Source organism: Sphaeramia orbicularis, chromosome 17 (genome assembly GCF_902148855.1).
Source record: "Sphaeramia orbicularis chromosome 17, fSphaOr1.1, whole genome shotgun sequence".
Lineage (NCBI taxonomy): Eukaryota > Metazoa > Chordata > Actinopteri > Kurtiformes > Apogonidae > Sphaeramia > Sphaeramia orbicularis.
The window spans coordinates 9,878,174-9,897,239 of NC_043973.1; the positions used below are offsets into that span (position 1 = coordinate 9,878,174).

The 19,066-nt window shown below is 38.2% G+C and overlaps 1 protein-coding gene across 1 annotated transcript in view; it reads right to left on the reverse strand.

Moving 5' to 3' along the window:
* LOC115437327 (protein APCDD1) overlaps nucleotides 1-14,563 on the reverse strand; it is a 29,744-nt gene extending 15,181 nt beyond the window's left edge. Inside the window, exons 1-3 of the mRNA XM_030160544.1 lie at nucleotides 14,200-14,563; nucleotides 3,274-3,457; nucleotides 1,721-2,246 (exon numbers count right to left, since the gene is read on the reverse strand). Of these exons, the coding sequence (XP_030016404.1) occupies nucleotides 1,721-2,246; nucleotides 3,274-3,457; nucleotides 14,200-14,239 (750 nt within the window). The 5' untranslated portion in view covers nucleotides 14,240-14,563. The remainder of the gene's footprint in view (nucleotides 1-1,720; nucleotides 2,247-3,273; nucleotides 3,458-14,199) is intronic.
* Between the last annotated feature and the right edge of the window lie 4,503 nt (nucleotides 14,564-19,066).

The following is a 19,066-nucleotide window of genomic DNA, read 5'->3' on the forward strand; positions in this document are numbered from 1 at the left end:
GAATTTTAAGAAAGTAAAAGGAAAGGATTTTAAGACAGTAATCTATAAATGGGAGACTTCCAAGCAGTTATGATCAGTTTCAGTGGACATGTCTTGTATCAAAACAAAAGTAAAGACCTCTCTTCAAATAACCCACTCTCCAAGTCTGTTCTTAATGTCTGTTTATGCAGTTTCTGTTATGTGTGAATGGTTGACAAAGTGGGAGTGGAGTGGGAGCAGACGCTTCGCAGAGAACATGGCTAGGGACAGAAAATAAAACGATACCTCCTGTTTGGTCACATATGTTCTAACCATAGCCTCTATACTGATGTAATGATGCGTTTCATCTTCCTTTTTTTAATCTATTCTTGCATTTTGTTCCCTTATTTTGCTTTTTTAAAAATTTATTCTTCTATACTTCACTTTGGTCCACAGTGGTTGTTTTAAAGTGCTTTACGAATAAAGTTGGATTGGATTGGATCATATTGTACTGGAGCCAGTCTGACGCAGCAGATCACGGTCCCCACTATCTTTACTCCTCAGAACCAGGACTTTCTAAATGAGTTCAGGATGCTTCCTTTCACACCACTTCTAACTTACTGAGAACACCAACTGATTTCAAGTTAAAATCTCACATCAACCTCCCATAATACATAAATACACAAATAACTAAATTTATATGCTGCAGTAACAAATTAACATTACCTAATGTGGCCAAATAATGCTAATCAGATTGTTAGTGTAATTAAACAATGGTAATCCCATTCATTCATTCATTCATTCAATTTGTGTAACTTCTTAACCACAACTATAATGGAGCTGTCTGTCAAGAAAAACCTATTCAACAAACTCCAAAACAAGCTTTACAAGTCAGACACAGCAGATAACACACTGTTAAATAAAACCAAAACAGCAAATGACCCCTTGTATTAACCCTAAAATCTCAGAAAACAATCACTGGTACTATCATTGGAGGGCTCACATACAGTGTTTGAGGCCTTGTTGACTCATGGAAAAACATATTTACTTGGGAGTCATTTGGAGCCAGAATTTTTTGGATTTGGTTGTGAGTGGTCAACTATTGCACTTGAACATACTTCCACATTGGCTTCATTTTCAAGCCGTGGCTCTGGATCATCAATTCCAACGAACACAGGAAGCCGAGTTTGCGGGTGGGAAGGATTCTCCTCCTTGTTTCTGCACTACTGACCCTCACTGGTCAGTACAGACAACTCTCCAGACGTCAACAGATCAAACATGTTTGGAAAGAGAACCTCCAGTTTGAGAATAGATAAAAAACAGATTTAACAGATCCTTTGCAGATGCTACAATTACATTCTGATCAGGTTTAGAGTTGCTTGGATTGGATACAGAGTGTTTCTTCGTGCAAGAGGGAATAAAATATGTTGGAGAAAGGAAAAGAAACTTTCATTTTGGATAAAGTATTTGGTCCAAACTGAAGAATGTGACAAATTAAAACTCTAACCCAATGGCAACAGTAGATGAAAAGAAAATTATTCAAAAATCATTACAGTATAGGATACAATGTAAGTGATGTGTAAAATGTTATTGTACTCAATTAGTTTATGAATCTACCAACCTAAATTATCATCTGTAGCTAAATCGTGGACAAATATATCACAAGTCTTAGAATTCATCTTGAACACTGAGACTTTAGCTCAGTGACCCACACTCAAATCTAACAAAACTGGTGTCAAGTTTTTGCGGCCTCTGAACTGACCTTGGCATTTTGGAGGGCGGTCTGGTAGCTGGACGGTTTGTAGTACAACCTCTGCGACGGCTCCGTGTGGATGTCACCAAGAAACAGCTCCTCCACCAGGTGGTCGAGGTTGTGATGCATGTACTGCTTCTCCACCCTCAGCAGCTGCAGCTCATGCATGGCGAAGTTAAGCTCCCTGGAGCAGTCGTAGCCACCCTCCTCGCTCCACAGCTCATAGATCACGTTCGGCTCCCAGGGACCCTTCACAGGCCCTCGGCAGCTTCGGTTCAGTCTCTGACTCAGCTCTTTGGCCACGGTGGTGGTGTGACAAACCATCTGGACTCGGTGGAGCTGGTACTCTGCCTCTGTGCCGCCCCGGATGATCCAGGAAGCCTGTCGTAGGCGCAGACGCCCTCGGACCACCAGCGTGTAGGTGGGCTTGGTGCAGTGGTTGTCTTCATAGTAGAACTGATGGGCCTGGAAGGTGTTGTTGGAGTAGAAACGGTAGGAGCGAGTCAGGAACTCTGGACCTGGCCTCACCTCACAGCTGCAACAGAAAAAAAACAAAATTGCTATTAGTGTATTTTCTTTAACAACATGTCTGTGGAGTTATGTTTATGTGTTGACACAAATTCTGTTTTCTTTATGGTTAAATTAGCTTTAGGTTTAAACCAGAGTTACATGAAACGCACACAACCTTAACCATACTGATGTTGTATGTGGAAGATTCTTTCTTTCAATAAGCCATAAATTCAGCCCATTTTTAACCTTTTAAAATCCACTTTTTTCTGGCATCCTTCTGGGATGATATGCATGTTATAATGCATTTGAAAGGAGCCATTTTCTAGTTTCTGTATTTAACGTGATTTAACTCTCTAACCCTAAACTGGGCCCAGGTAGATTTGAATCCGCTCCAGAAAAAATGTTCTGCTTGAGATGATAAATCATTGCACTGAACATCTTAGAACAAAGTCTTTGACCAAAACATATGACTCATATGCTTGATATGTGTGACTAACCCTTGTAGGGAAATGAATAAAAACTTCTCTGTTGTGTTGCCTACAAAATCTCAAATTTTACATATAAATATATGATGAGTAACATTTCCACATTCAGCCTATGGGTTTTTTGTTTTTACTTGCGTACTTACACCAGTGTTTCCAACAATGTTCCAATTCAGAGAGATTCAAAGTTTTTCAGTGTATCGACCCATTTTATTTTTTCACCTGTTACTGCTTTATGGCTCCTTGAGTAGAATGAAATATAATGTGAATAAAACTGTAAACATGTTTGCCGCCTGAGTAACATTAGACAGAGCAACAGTGGTGAAAAACAACAAATCACATGATCCCATTCCACTTCATCTACTACCACATGTTTTATTGCTGTTTGATTCAGACTTGTAGTTGTAGAAATTACACACTGCGTTTAAGATTTGGCATGAACAGACACCAATACTGGGCACTTAAAACTCTCCTAAAACTTAGCATTTTTGTTTTGAATATAGGGCTTTTACAGGGGAAATGCAAAATATTCACAGCAACATGCAAAGTCACACATCCACAGCTGCTCACCTGGTGGACACCCAGTGGCCCTCTACATTAGGAGGCATCTGCACAGTGATCCGGGCTCCGTTGTGGAGGTGTTTCAGCATGTGTTGGCACTGGGAGTCTTTGACTGACCGACCGAAGGTTTTCTCCAGGGAAAGACGGCTGGAGCGGCCGTCTGAGAAGTGAAGAGATGAACCTTCAGCCCAGCCTGTGGGAACAAAGTTGACAATGAAGGCTTAGATCAGAAATGCTGCCATGGGTTGTACTTTGTAAAAAGGACCCCTGTATGTCCTCAAATAGCGTCTGAGGCCTTTATTTTCCTTAACTTCAGCAGGTAGTGAGCCTTTAATACTAATTTCCTCTGTTTAATATGTACTAAATATGGTCCTATTTAGTCCATCACCTTGTTTTAAACCACTCCTGTTTGTAATGTTCACAAGATTAAAGCTTAATAACTTGCATTATTATTCATATTATAGAGGGATTCAATCTCTGCATTTTACCCATCCTAAAACACACACACACACACACGCACACGTGCACACACACGCACACTAAACATTTGGAGCAGTGAGCAGCCATTGAAAGCACTTGAGGACCAACTCCAGATCTTCAACAGCATCATAATCAGGGGTACTGACAGGAGAAGTAACCTGTATGTACCCATTTTTAATAGCTAGGACCACCTGATAGGAAACCCACGCTAAGTGTTGCAATGTGCATTTTCACAAATCCAACACTTCCTTAACCATTACAAAACAAAAGGATATTATATTTCAATGGATTAGAATCTATTCTCTTTGACATTATGCTGAAAAAGAAAGCCACACACCAGCAGTGACAATACCAGAACATTACATTTCAGATGAGTCCATCCATCCATTGTCCACCGCTTATCCGGGGCTGGGTCGCGGGGGTAACAGTCTAACCAGGGATGCCCAGACTTCCCTCTCCCCAGACACCTCCTCCAGCTCTTCCGGGAGGACCCCGAGGCGTTCCCAGGCCAGCCGAGAGACATAGTCTCTCCAACGTGTCCTGGGTCTTCCCTGAGGTCTCCTCCCGGTGGGACATGCCCGGAACACCTCCCCTGGGAGGCGTCCAGGAGGCATCCGAAACAGATGCCCGAGTCACCTCAGCTGGCTCCTCTCGACACGGAGGAGCAGCGGCTCTACTCCGAGCTCCTCCCTGGTGACTGAGCTCCTCACCCTATCCCTAAGGGTGCGCCCAGCCACCCTGCGGAGGAAACTCATTTCGACCGCTTGTTGAAAAAGGAAAAAGGTGGTTTGCTCTCTCCGGGTCGGTGGGGAGTCTTTGCCCCAAGTGGAGGAGTTCAAGTATCTTGGGGTCTTGTTCACGAGTGAGGGAAGGATGGAGCGTGAGATTGACAGACGGATCGGTGCAGCGTCTGCAGTGATGCAGTCGCTGTATTGGTCGGTTGTGGTAAAGAGGGAGCTGAGCTGAGAGGTGAAGCTCTTGATCTACCGGTCAATCTACGTTCCTACCCTCACCTATGGTCATGAGCTTTGGGTCATGACCGAAAGGACAAGATCCCGGATACAAGCGGTTGAAATTAGTTTTTTTTTTTTTTTTTTCCTAGATCACTCATCTGAAATGTTTGATACAAGCGGTCGAACATTTCAGATGAGTGTTCTAGGAAAAAAAAAAACTGACTGGGACTGACTCAGTTTTTTATTTTAGGAAATATTTTAGTCTATAAACTTTATCAACCTCAAAAAAATCATCAAATGTATAAGACATTTGTGTGTCATGGGACAGAGACATTTCAAGTTACAAAGACAGCGTGTAACTTGGATGACATTTGTGTAAGGTTAGATTTTCTATATAGGGGTGTAACAATTAATACAATTACCCAAACATGGTGAAAATATCAGAAATGGCAACACATGAATCTCCAGTGTAAGGATTTGCTGGGGGTTTTTTGGGTCTTATATGGTGGTTTATTAAAATAGTATATTCAAGTCTTTAAAGGGGACTTACGGCTTTGTAAAATGTTTATTTGTCAAGTAAATTAAAGTGGTCAAGTCTTAGTTTTGTAATCTTTTGCGTAAAGAGATGTGGTATGTATGAACACTGAACTGACCTGACCTTGAATGTCACATAAAAAAACCTAAAGAATGACTTTACGTCTGCATAGAAAATAAATATTGACTTTTGTTGCCTGAAAGTTCACTCATGTTTCCACTTCACATTTTCTAACTTCTAAGCCTTTCTTAAGTGTTTCAAGGCCTTAATATAGTCACTTTAACTCATGTCATCAACTGAGGATTACAGGGCTTTATCAGGAACCTGCAACACCTGGTATGAGCGCAGCATTTATTAGTTAATATTAGCTAATCATGTGATGAAGGAACAGCTTAGAGCAGATCAAAAGGAGACTTTGTGCTCCCCATAACAGATCTAAACTCACACCAAAAGGTCTAGAGGAGATCTCTGTGACATGGAGCTACAAACAAATTTAAAAGGAACCATAGAAAATATTCAGTTCCCACCCTGTTTGTGTATCCTCCATGCACCACATGAAAAAATACGTTCAACAATGGGCCGAGCCTAAAGAGGATAAAATATCGGAAATGAAAGCATTTTCAAAGCCTGCGGCCAAAGAAAAGCCTTAAAGCTCACATTCCAGTGAGGATTTATTCCATGTAATACCCTAATATCGTCAAAATCAACCTTGAAATATGAAGTCTTTGCCTAAAATTCCTTCTATCGGACCTGACTTGCCTGGTAGTATCATTTAACGCCCTGGAATGCTGCTGTGGTCGCCGCTGTGCTTTTAATTCGAGACTAATAACACAGAGGGAGGAACAAAAACATCTGATTAAAAGAACCTGAAAGCTCCGTGGAGAACAAAGCACCATCCAGCTGTTTTACACCCAGCGAGGCGGCTTCGATGCATGTTAGCTGAGGCTTGTGTGTAAATCACCACATCACAGCGCTGCTCAGTGGAAACACTGGACAGTGGGGAGACTTGATCCCCAGACTCAGCTGGTGGCATTAGTAACGCTGCTCCACTGTGCTAAAAAAAAAAAAAAAATCAAAGAAAAAGCTTCACAGTTTGCTGAGTGTTAAATGTGTGTTTGTGTGTTAGGCAGTTTTTTTTGCACCTGTAGACAGGCCCTGTGCAGGGAAAAGACCCTGAGCGACTGCCAACAGCTTGTTTTCACAATGAGGGGAGCAGAAACAAGTAGTGTGTATGTACGCAAGTGTGTGAATTTAGAGGAACCCTGGTGAGATGGAGAATGCAAACACACTTTTAACCTCGCACGTTTCCGCTGGTGAAATAGCACCCAGGGTTTAATGGCAGGTGAACTTCAGGGTAGAACACACACATATAAAGCCAGATGTTAGAAAAACACAAATACATGTACAACAGCCACACATATTCATTTTCCCTCAAAGGCACTCAAGGACATACAAGAGCTATTAAATACTGGATTTTATGGAAATACAAACATTATGTGGGGATATTGACAAGCATTTACAGGGTTAGTTGAGATTTATTTGAGGTGTCTTTTATCAGATGGTGGGAAGTAACTGAGTACAAATATGTCATTGTACTTTATAGTACTTGTTACTTTAGTTTTAATACCTTGGAGAGGAATTATTATTTTTATTTGGCATAAATGCTCATCTTTACAACATCACAATCCATCTGAAATGGATCGGACAAAAGCATATGGGAAGGACAACCCCTTGGTGAATCCACTGGTGTATCTTACTCACAACAAAACCAAGACATACAAAATGTAATGAGAAAACAGATAAGGATCATAAGATTTCCAGTTCTATTCCTGATACTGAACATTTTATTGTTGAAGTATTATTTTTAATGACATGAGTTTCATGTTGCTTGGCAGAAAAACAATTGGTAGAAATGTTCCCATAGTGTCAGAGCCTCATGTAAAGATGATAAATCTATATTTGAAGTAAGAAGTACAAGAAGAATCTGTACTTCTACTGGAATAAACTATATGTGTAGTTTCACCACCTCTGTGTTGTTTGTCCCTTATGAGTACTCATAGGCAGGGTGTTATTATGTTCGATGGTGGTTGGCAGCGGTACTCTGCATGGACAAGAATCTAATGTTACAGTTTTGTGATACTAGGGTTATGATTCAATATATTACAATACAATCTGATGCTGAAGGCAAACAGTGGCGCATATATAATTTATATATAATTTTAGGGAAACTGTTATGGTATAGTCAGACTCTAATATGCATATGTTGGGGGAAAAAATTAGAGTAAAAAAAATATGCCTGAACTGTGGGCTCTGCATTTGTAAATAATGCGGTCCAGTGGCGGATCTAGGAAATCCTGCACAGGGTAGAAGGAGGTTTTCACAGGGTAGCATGGGAGGAGGGCAAATGGGAATCCCCATATACACTGCATATGTAAATGGATTGTAATGGAATGTAAATGGAACAAAATTTCCACAAAAAAAACTTTCAAACTATTTATTGTTATATCATATATAAATGTAAATGTAAAAATTGTAATGCTTTATTCTTCCTGGGATCCATTCCCAATATTAGTCTCTACTTTGGTAGAGACTAATGGGGATCCCTAAATAAATAAATAAAGAAAGAACTCAGTTATATCATAATATGCATCGTTACCCATCGAGTTGGAATAAAATATTTTTACCTCTTCTCATGAAATGATTCTGACAATCTGAATTATTCTTAAAGTGTAACTGGGACTCAATATGTAATCATTGCACCTGGACAAAAAGGTGATTATTGGTGCATATGAATAAGAATGAAAAGGTAAATGTGTCTGAAAACAATATGATTCCATCTGTATGTTCAACAGTGTACTACATAGTCATGGGTAGTCCTGTATTAACACACTACCAAAGAGTCCTTAATGCACAAAAGGAGCAAAACCAGTTTCTAACAAAGCTGTGCGTCTCTTAAAAAGTAACATTATTCATAGCAAAATGAAGATATTCCACTACAAAGAAATGCAGTCATGGAAAAAATTATTAGACCATCCCTTGTTTTCTTCAGTTTCTTGTTCATTTTGATGCCTGGTACAACTAAAGGTACATTTGTTTGGACAAATATAATGATAGCAACAAAAATAACTCATAAGAGTTTAATTTGAGAGCTGATATCTAGCCATTTCCCATGGTTTTCTTGATAATAACCAAGTTCGTACATCAATAGCTATAGCGTTGTACTGCCAAAACCAGCGCTTTTAGGCACTCCGTGTTTTCTTTTCTGTCGGTTTTAGTCACATGATACACACAGGAGTTAGTACTTGATTGCATAACCGTTGTTTTTGATGACTTTTGATGGTCTAATCATTTTTCCTGCGACTGTATTAAGTTCTGTAAAACATTCATAATACTAATAATTGCTTGTGAGGTGTAGTGGAGTAGAAGAATGAAACACTTCCCTTTACGAGTGTTTCTGTGTTATTAGAAGCTTATGGACATAGTCTCGGATCTACTGGGGGTTCAAGTGGAGGCAGCTGCCCCTTCCTTTTGTTTTCTTAAACATGTACCTGTGCAAATAAACCACCACTGACAGCCATTTACAAACTTAAAACGACACAAAATGAACCACTGCCTGCATGTAAATATAGATTACATATTATAAATTAATATGGTGTTTGTGAGAATTGATGCAATATAGCAAAACATACTCACTACATACAGTACATAGAGCCCATGGACATTTTCCAACAAGTCTCCAGTTTGGATAAAAAGACAAGACTACAAACATGGAATCTTCCATGTTTCTCTTCTGCACTGACTGCAATTTACTGTAACTTATACAGTGACTACAGATAAGTACCTCACCAAGTACCTCCTACTAAACCACTTCATATAATCCAAACAAACACTTTAGTGGAAATCTAATAAATAACACCTGAGGAGGAGATGAACAAGATATGAAGAACGATCCTGTAAAGATCTGTTGCAGATTTCTAAACTGAATTTGACTGATGTGTGCCCGTTACACACAGATTCTCTAAATTTTTGGAAATACTACAATAAGGAATAATTTGGATTCGGATTATTCCTGTGGTTAAACCGCTAAAATGGCAAAAAAGCAAAAGAAAAAAAGAAGACTGAATTAAGGATTTTAAAATTGCAACTTCTCTCTCCAGTTTCTTTTGATGCCATTTTATATGATGATGAGACATGTCAGACAATTCACTGTGTTGCATATCACACTTTTCACAGGAGCATTTTCCATCATTTGCGATGCTTTGCTTTCCTCTTAATATACAAATATGAAAAACAGTGAACATGCATGACACAGAATGGAGGCAATTCTGAGTATGAGAAGGACTCAAACCAGCGATCAGAGAAAAAGACAAGAAAAAATGTGGACATGCTTTGGCAAAAAGCTGTCCATAACTGTACTTTGCAAAAACAGACTGTTCCCCACAACATTTTTTCACATCATTAGCCTCAAAGCATAATTGCCCAAGTCATACACTATATGGACAAAAGTATTGGGACATGTTGAATTCAGGTGTTTCTTTTCTAACAGGGGTCTGGGATACAAAACAATAATGACAACGGTCATAATATAGTTTTATATTGTGATAAATATCATATTGATTATTAATACTGATGTTTATATCTGAAATCAGCATGAACAGGACAAAGAAGCAAAGATAACAATTTTAACCAAACTAACCAATGCAATGATATTCATCACAATATATATGACATTTGTCATTATTGTTTTGTATCCCAGACCCCTCTTAAAAAAGAAACACCTGAATTCGTCGTGTCCCAGTACTTTTGTCCATATAGTTTATGACTTAAATAATTATGCTATGAGGCTAATTTGGTCATCTTACATCAACTATTTATTCACTGAATTTACAGTGATGTATTTTATTGAGATGTAATGTTATTTGGAAATGACCTACATCAGGATATGTGATTTATTTGGGGACATTTATGAACACATGTAACATGAAATGTGTAAAGAACCTGCATGAAGAAGCTGAAAAAGTTTTTAATTACAAGTGTAGATAAATGAAACATGGCTGAAATGTTCTTATTGGCAGCAACAAAGCTGATTCAGAGTCTGCAGTGTTAGACCAGGACAAGTTAAGACTTTGTGGCTGAATAAAAATCATAATTACAATGAAACATAAGCTTTATTCAGGAAAAATCTATTTTAAGCCAAACAAGGACAAAAATGGAAATTAGCCTTTCGGGGAAATAAATGAGGAAATGATTACAAAGAGGTTATGCAGAGCTTGTTTGTAAAATTACTTCTTAAAAACGGAAAAGTTGCACTGCTTCTTATGTTCGCATTTAATAAGTGTTGAATGTCTGAGCAGTGGGAGTTTCTTCAATAGTTTCTTCCCTCATTAAGTCAATAATGTGAACAACTCCCCTCAAACCCTCACCGCTGCCTTCCCATGCTGCTGCTTCTATCGAAATCAAAGCGCCCACAAAACTCCCAGAGTCCTAAAGCCGCAGAGAACATTTCCAGTTGGCCCGGTCCCACTGGTGAGGTAACAGCACTGGGACCCCTGACAAGCAGAGGGACTCCACTAGGTTTATGGGAAGAGAAAAATCCCGCGGTGCCAGTGCAGAGACCAGACAAAGGACTGTTCTTTGAGTTATCTCAGACTCTGGCAGCGACTACGATTTCAAGTGGGGAGTGAAAATAAAACAACACTCCACGACTAAATCCAGAGGTGGGAAGTTAAGTCCAAATACTGTATGACATGTGAGTAGAGAATGCTTTTAAAGTCGGGCTGCTGCTTTACTGATTTGGCAAGACTTTGTACAGTATTTTAGTTAGAAATACAGCACTTATTCATACTTTAACTTTCTGAATAGGCCATTTTTATTACATTTTCTCCTTCACGGCGACTGCCTTTCAGACACAAATGTTGTTTTGCACCAGCTTTTACAACTAGAATCATGACTCAAATGCAAATATAATGTGTACACGCATGGGATTTCTATATAGGAAATGTATACATATGCACATATAGAACAAGGTGTTCTGTGGAATTCTAGAAGGCTAAGGTTTAAGGTTATGTTTTTTTTATTTTTAAAAACACTCTGGACCTAAATTATTGCAATATTTAGAATGTGACTCAAGGAAATGCAAAACAGTCATCACACAATTCTAATTTTCTGAATTTGCGAATAAGAAACAACATCCCACAAGCTTATTCTTCCTGAAAATAAGCTTTGTAACATCCGCTTTTACGTCTCCTCCTCTTCTGTTTTTTTTTTTACTTTTCACTTTTTCTTCATCTTAGGTGTAATGCTAAAAACCCACTATGAAACTCATTACAAATGGAACAACTCCATGTGTATCTAGGCCAAACAAAAGATATTTTCAGTACAGTGTTGTGCAAAGTCTTTGACTAGCATTAGGCTTATTGTTTTAGTTTTATAATGACCGTACCATACATATGCACATCATATTCTCTCTATCAAGATGCAAACTGAATATACAGGAAATATGTAAAGAGAAGTAGAAACACAGATTTGTACAGGTTAAAATGCCAAGTATTTTGTGTGACCTCCCTTAGCACTCAACTCTCCTCTTGATAGACAACATGAGATATAGAGATTACACTAGTTTCATTTAACACGTCAGCGTTTGGTGTCTTTTTGTTATGGAAACAGCGGTCACATTAAACACTAACTTTTGCCTCTGAAAGTGATATAATATAGCTCTACATTAGTGTGTGCTTTAAATACTGTGTCCATATTTCTGTATTTTCTGGTTTTGTCTTAATAAGGAGAAATATGTATGCACATGTAGGAATGGTCCTGTGGTTAATCTCTATAAGTTATTATGAACCAAAATATCCAGACACACGCACACATATGGCCACTTCACTCTTGATAGAGGATCATACGTGATATATGACATTAAATTATGTGAACCTCCCTCAGTCAAAGATGATTTAAAGTTGGTTTTCGTCTGCTTTTTATTTCCAGTGCTAATTTCACACTGCTGCCTGGGGTTCATTCAGTCTTACCATAAAGTCGACTAAGTAACTAGACTTCGGAGGTTTTCAGAGGCCAAGGTCAAAAATCAGCCCTAAAACTCAACTTACAAAGCCAGCGTTGACCAGAGGAGCTCTGTGCAGCCACAAACATACAAAAAACTCAAACAACTCCCTCAGAATAATGAGAGCTGATATAAAGTGGTTTGTAAAGGGTTCAGTATCAGCACATTTACCACATTAATACAGAATATTTATACCAAGTGAGGCAGTATCTCTGACAGCAGTACTTTGAATGAGGTGAAGGTGTCTCTCCTTCACTGTTGATTACTTCCATTAATTACTACTACTAATTTCTAGTGTAACTGATTCATCTTTTAGTCTGTATTTTCTGAAAAAGACCTTCAAAATATCTCCAACATGATAAATAAGCAATGCATCATCAGCTTATACATGTACATGAAGGCTGATATACAAACACTGACCTCTTTTTTGTGCTAAAAAACATAACTACTGTTCCAGAGAAGACATCTTTGCACTCATTGTTTTATTATTTAAAAACAAAATAGTATACCTCTTGCAGACTTTTGATGCTATAGAGATGTTAATTTTTGTGTCATTAATATAAATAGGAATAAAATGTCACATCATCAAAGGCTCAAATTGTATGTTTATCTGTATATATAAGTACCATTATCCGGATTTTTCTTCTAATATATTTGCTTTTGATGTTCTACCTGTAGATCTGTCAAATGTTTGGCTGTTGGGTCAGTGGTGTTCACTAAGGACCAACAATCGGCTATTAAACTAAAAAATACTGATGATCTGACATTTATGATAAGAATTGATACTGACTATTGTTATCATTTTGATTAACATTTTTGGCCACTCAACCTCTAACATCCCGTTTTCATCATGTAACTTTGCTAAAACTGGCTCATTTCTACATTATACTTCACAATTAACAGCTGTATTGCAAGTTCCTATTTGATTAAACTATTTTCCCCTTTTATTCAAACAATTCTTTTACTGCCAGATGAAATAAACGTTGAGGTTTCACTTCAGTCCAGCAGTAGTCATATTCGATTCATATCAGTGAAAGGCTGAAGTACAAGCAGATGCTGCTCAATAGAAGCCCAGTTCATTCACTCTTGAGAATGAGTGTTTTTGTTTTTTTATTTTAACTCTGCTGTTTCACTCTCTGAGGCCTGCTGAGGTTTTTCATCCTCGGTAAACTTACAGCACACACTAATCTAGGCTGACAGTGCATTTTCATTGCCACTATGGAAGGCTGCAATAACACACCACTTAATTGAACGTTAGATTCACTTAAACACACTTAAGGATAAGTGGACTCCAAAATATCGTTTTATCTCAACCCGGTCATTTGAAGTTCCAGCCAAACGCTGCCTTCCACTGTCAGTGGCAGCAGATGGATTGGGTCAACTGCAGTCCCATAATCCTCTGCTGCTCAGACAGGGTTTTCATCAGGGATGGATGTTTTAAGTGGCTCTTAACTCTCCTGGTGCTTTCATCTGCCCCATGAAGCCCCAGGGAAGCTTTTTATTGCCTTTTAGCCTTCAGACGTGTACATACCCTGCAACATAAGGCATAACTTAACCGGCCAATATTATTACAAGTACTGTTGGACACAGACACAAACACAGACATGAGGGTAAACAGGTGTGCTCAGGTGAAAAGAGGCATGTCAGACTCACCTGACAAACGCTGCCCCAGAGTGGTTTTTACTTTTTGGAAAACCTTATTATTACTTTTCCCCTCCTTATTAATTTCCACATCAAATCTTCCATCACATGCTGTTGGACTATTTTGTTTTCTATGCACACGTGGAGTAAAACATGCTCTCCACTCATTCTGGAGGCATGAAGTCCTACAAACTTCCACACTATCAACACTACACTGAGCATCAGTGAAGAAGCAATAAAAAGACATCCAACATAGAAAAGTTTCTTACCCAAAAAAGCAATGAAAAGCAGTGTAGATGACGGCCCCATCCCGCACTTTTGGACTTGAAACAAGCTTCAATGGTCGAACTGGGGAGTTTAGATTTCCTTCACTCAGCGTCTGTGGTTATTCCGACACAAACCTTCACATTATGTATCCAAAGTGTTGGGCGAACATTCCATGTGAGAAACACAGGCATCATCTGAGGAGACAGAGCTTGGAAACAAAGAAAAGTCCGAGGTGTAGTCTGCGGGAGTTCCGGTAGGAATGAAACACTGTGTCGCTGTGAGTTGAGTCTGGTTGAATCACTTTTACGCGTTTTTACGCGCGTCCTCGGTGCGTCCTGCGCCCTGCGCCTCGGAGCACCGTGTCCGTACGGGTGAGTGGCTGTGGATGGGACCCACCCCCGCCTCTGTACAGCTTTTATGGGCGTGGAGTCCGTCTTAGAAGTTTTCATCCGTTAGGTGCACACGGCAAAAAAAAAAAAAAAAAAAAAAAAAAAAAAAAAAAATCCAAAGTGTACAAGTGTGTGGGAGGAAGGAAGTTGAACAAAAAGGCAAGATCTATGTGGAGAATATTAAAACACAGAAACATCAGATCATTCAGATCATCTCCTCCTGACCAGGAAAGTAAAAACTGTGGCTTTTTTTTTTTTTTAACATTATATAATTATATTTATTGGAAACAGCATGATGCAAGTTTTTTTGTTTGTTTGTTTTGTTCTTGTTTTTTGTTTTGTTTGTTTTTTCAAAATTTTTTTTAGGGAATGCAGTGGACAATTCTTTTTTTTTTTTTTTTTTTTTTTTTTTTTAACCCATAACGACCCAGTGCTACTTTTGTGTCAGTTCCCAAATGAATTTTTCTCTCTCCTTAACCTTTCTTAAGTGATTTATCACCATTTGTTATAATTTTATCCTCTGTATTGTGCATTTTTCAGAGTAAATCATGTATTTTCCTGGTTTTTAATTCACACATCATGAAAAGTGTGAGTAAATTCAAAGGTTAGCTTATCAAAAAAGAGAAAACTGAAAAAAAAAGAGACTTTTTTTACACTACATTTTCACGTTCACTACAGCCGCTGAACATTCAAATGGGTCATATCTGATGATCATGAAAAGCTGAGCAACTGCATTTTTCCTCAGTCATTGAGGTAAAATGCTGTTATTACTTAATAAAGGCTGTTTGGGTCTTTGTTAAGTAAAGCTGAGAAATTCTTGTCCCCTACAGAGGACAAAATGCTGGGCTCCAGAAGGTTAAAACAAAAAAGCTACATAATATGCCACTAGGAAACACAATTAAGCTATTTCATTTCACTTTTGTAGAGATCATCTTTTCCGGATCTTCTTTTCAAATATTTCACAATATTACAGATGTGTAACTGTGTTAAAATGTAATGAGGTCAATAAAACTCACATTTTGTTTACCCCCTCAGGAACAGACTACAACCATGTGTGAGGAGTTTAGGTTTATTGGGTTAATTTTTCTTAAATGCCTTTAAAACAAAAGTCTATTATGGCTATTTTGTTGATATTAAACTAAAAGTTCTCAGATTCAACTGAGCCTCTGGAGGGCAGTGAATGAATTTTAATGCATTTGTCCTACATCCTCCATTTCATTCATACTCATTTTTCCTGACTGTGGCTTTAATTATATGGTTTGCCTGAAGGAAGCAACAACAATAAAGCTCCTCAGAGTCTTCTCTGCTCCAACACCTGTTCAGTCTCAGAGACCTTGGCCTTGAGTCTCTGACCCTGTGTCTCCGTCAGTCTGTGATTCCTTGCCGTTGTCTTTCTGATCTTTAACCCTGAGGCGACTCTCCAGCCCCTCTTCATTCATCCACTCAGTCTGAGAATGGGCCAGCTGTGTAATGAATGCCTTTACACACGCACTGAAACTCACCTGAACACCTCATAAAGATGGTTTTTATTCCTTAGTGAAAACAGTGGGCCACTTATTAGTTTACAAAGTAGTGATGACCTAATTTGAAAACATGATTTGAAAAGAAAGGAGAATTTAGAAATCATTTTGACGGACTTATTTAAATAAATAATTGATAGTTAAACCAGCATAATTTACTCTTTTGCTTATATAATTTTTTGAAGACAGAAGTTGCTTTTCCATTGGGCAAATGTGCAAAACTTTACCGATATTTACTAAATGACGAAAAAACAAAGTGCATAATGTTGTTTTTTCCATTAAGTCACAAATGCAGTGATTTGTTTATTTATCACGAGATGAGACATGAAGTCATGCCAGAAATATGGTGAGGAAAGTAAATATTGTGTTGATTTACAGATATATTCATTATTATTATATATTAAACCTCTATCCCGTACTAAATTTAAAAAATCACACAGTTTCCTGGTGTGTCCATACATACCGCGCCAGGTTTCATTTAAAACTCTTCTTCTTTGCTCGTTGTAATGTCCATCAACATCTGTTTTTTTTTTTTTTTTTTTTTTTTACGTGACTCTAGTTGCGGAAAAAGGACTTTTGCAGTTTTGCGTGATATACCATTTGTACTATGCCCAAAAAACCCACCTCTTGCCAGCGCAAAAACTTTTAATCGAAAAACAAACGTTTGGGCGAAATTGTCATTTTTCTATTAGGTGAATTTTTATGTGTAAGTTATATTTGTGCAATTTGAGGGTCAATGAAAAGCAACTAAAGAGAAGCTAGATAGCATTTTAGGATAGCCAGCTAGCTAGTGTTAGCAAACTGCCAAATGTTGGCTAAGTATAAAGGTTAAGTAGCCACAAGATAAATTTCCCCCAATAAACCTTTCAACCCAGACAGCACATAATTTTAATGTTTGAAAATTAAACATAATTTTGTGTAATTTTGTCTACGGTTTTTATGTGGAAGGTTGACTAAAATGATTTTTTTTTTTTTTTTTTAACTTTCACACCCTTTACGGTCTGCCCCATGGGACTTAACCAGAAAAAATACAGACAGCGGTCAATGGCAAAAGATAAATAATTTTTGTCACAGTTTGTGGGAAAGATGGTGAATAATATATTGTTACCAGCTAAGTGTACTACATGTGTAAAACGCATGTAAAACACAAGAGCAACACCAAAGTGACCTCTGTCTTGAGGTATTTCACCATAAACAAATAGATGGAGGTGAAAATAACTGTAAGTCTTGTTATGGAGAGTCATGGAGATACAAATGCGAAGCAATCAACATCCTCTCTGACTTTTAGGTATGTGGTCTTTGTATTTACGTATTTTCACAGATAGTTAAGCAATTTTACAACAAACTGAATATGGAATGGAATACAAATTGCATAAATAATTGCTTGCTGATTTTCATATTTTTTTCCCCCTGAAGTTTAGGTCCCATCGGACACAAGGGTCAGGACTTTACCTCTATTATCTGCAAAGTCTTTAAAAAACATCATTTCCAATAGCCTATACTGTAGTAAGATATTATGACAGATTATGATAGATTATTTTAAACCTTAAGGTAGAAAACAGTCAAAATTCAAATGAACCACTAAACTAGGTTTTGCAGTGTAAAGTTTGCCTCCTTGCTTTCACATACATGTAGAAATGATAGTGAAAGACCTGCTGTGTAGAAAACAGGTATTTCATGTGCTTATCCAATAATCCTCCAATCCTTAATCAGTAGAGCACTGCTCCTTTGAGAAAATTCTAATTAATTTCTATTGTTTGGAGTCTTAACCCTCACGGCTGCCTCCCATGGTACGCTCTACGGTGTTTGCTCTGTTTCCTCTAATCCTGGATCCACGCTCTGGGAGAGTAACTTCAGCCCTCCTTTCTCAATTTTTCTTTTTCTCAGGTTCCGGAGAGCTGAAGACCGAGATCCGGACAAACACACTGATGGGATTTGCGAGAACCCCGGAAAGAGTCTTAGTAATAAGGGGGCTGTATAGAGGAGAGGCTAGAGGCAGGGGGGGTGAAACTGGGGGGTTTGTTCTGGTGTGTTGACCCTTGTGTTGTCCCGTGTTGTCCTGTGTGGCTAATCAAAGCATTGCTCTCTTTGTGTCTCTGCAGGAATGTGAGGAGGAAATAAGACTGCTTTGGGTGTCAAAAGGGTCAGTGAGACAGTAAAGCTATTGAAACACTGGTCCTTCGATATTTTGCAGTCACATTTCCTACAGAGTTCGGATAATTTCTAATAATAAACTGTGTCACTGTGCAGTCTGATTATGATTTTCCTGTAATTGATCTCTCTTTAAACTGTCAGGGATTATGCTCACATATTTTTTGCATCAGTGTCCCTAAACATGTCAGTGCAGATGAATGTGAGAGGGGACATTTCAAAGTTGTTGTCTCTCTGTTTCTGATTAAGGCCTTGTTCTGAAGAGCTGGATGACTGCACTGTTTTCTGTTTGCCTCTTTTTTTCATGTCTCCCTGTAGACGTTTGTGTCATTTCTGGAGGGTGCTGTAAAAGACAGAATGAGAAGGGAGTGGTGCACAGTGAACATAAAACTCTCACTGAGTTATGGCACATTAATTGTTGATTGTTTGTTACTGGGTATATGAGCACCAAAGAGACAATAACTTACTGACTACTTAGACAGCATTGTGTTTTTGGGGACACGATAACCCTTATTTAAACTCTAACATCCTCATACTTGGGCACTACAAAAAATAATCTTCAAATTTACAAGATTTTATTGTAATTTGTAGTGGAGATCAACTTCCAATTATGTGAAACATGTCAAATAAGAAAATGTGAATGTAATAACTAAAAAAAAAATAAAAAAATCAACAACTTGAAAAGGCTCAAATGGGATGTAAAACTAAAGTTGATGAAAACAGTAGAAGTGGGTAAATTCTATTGTCTTTGAATGGGACAGAGTGCCTTTCATAAAATAAACAACATGGAGACATCCAACGACATTTCA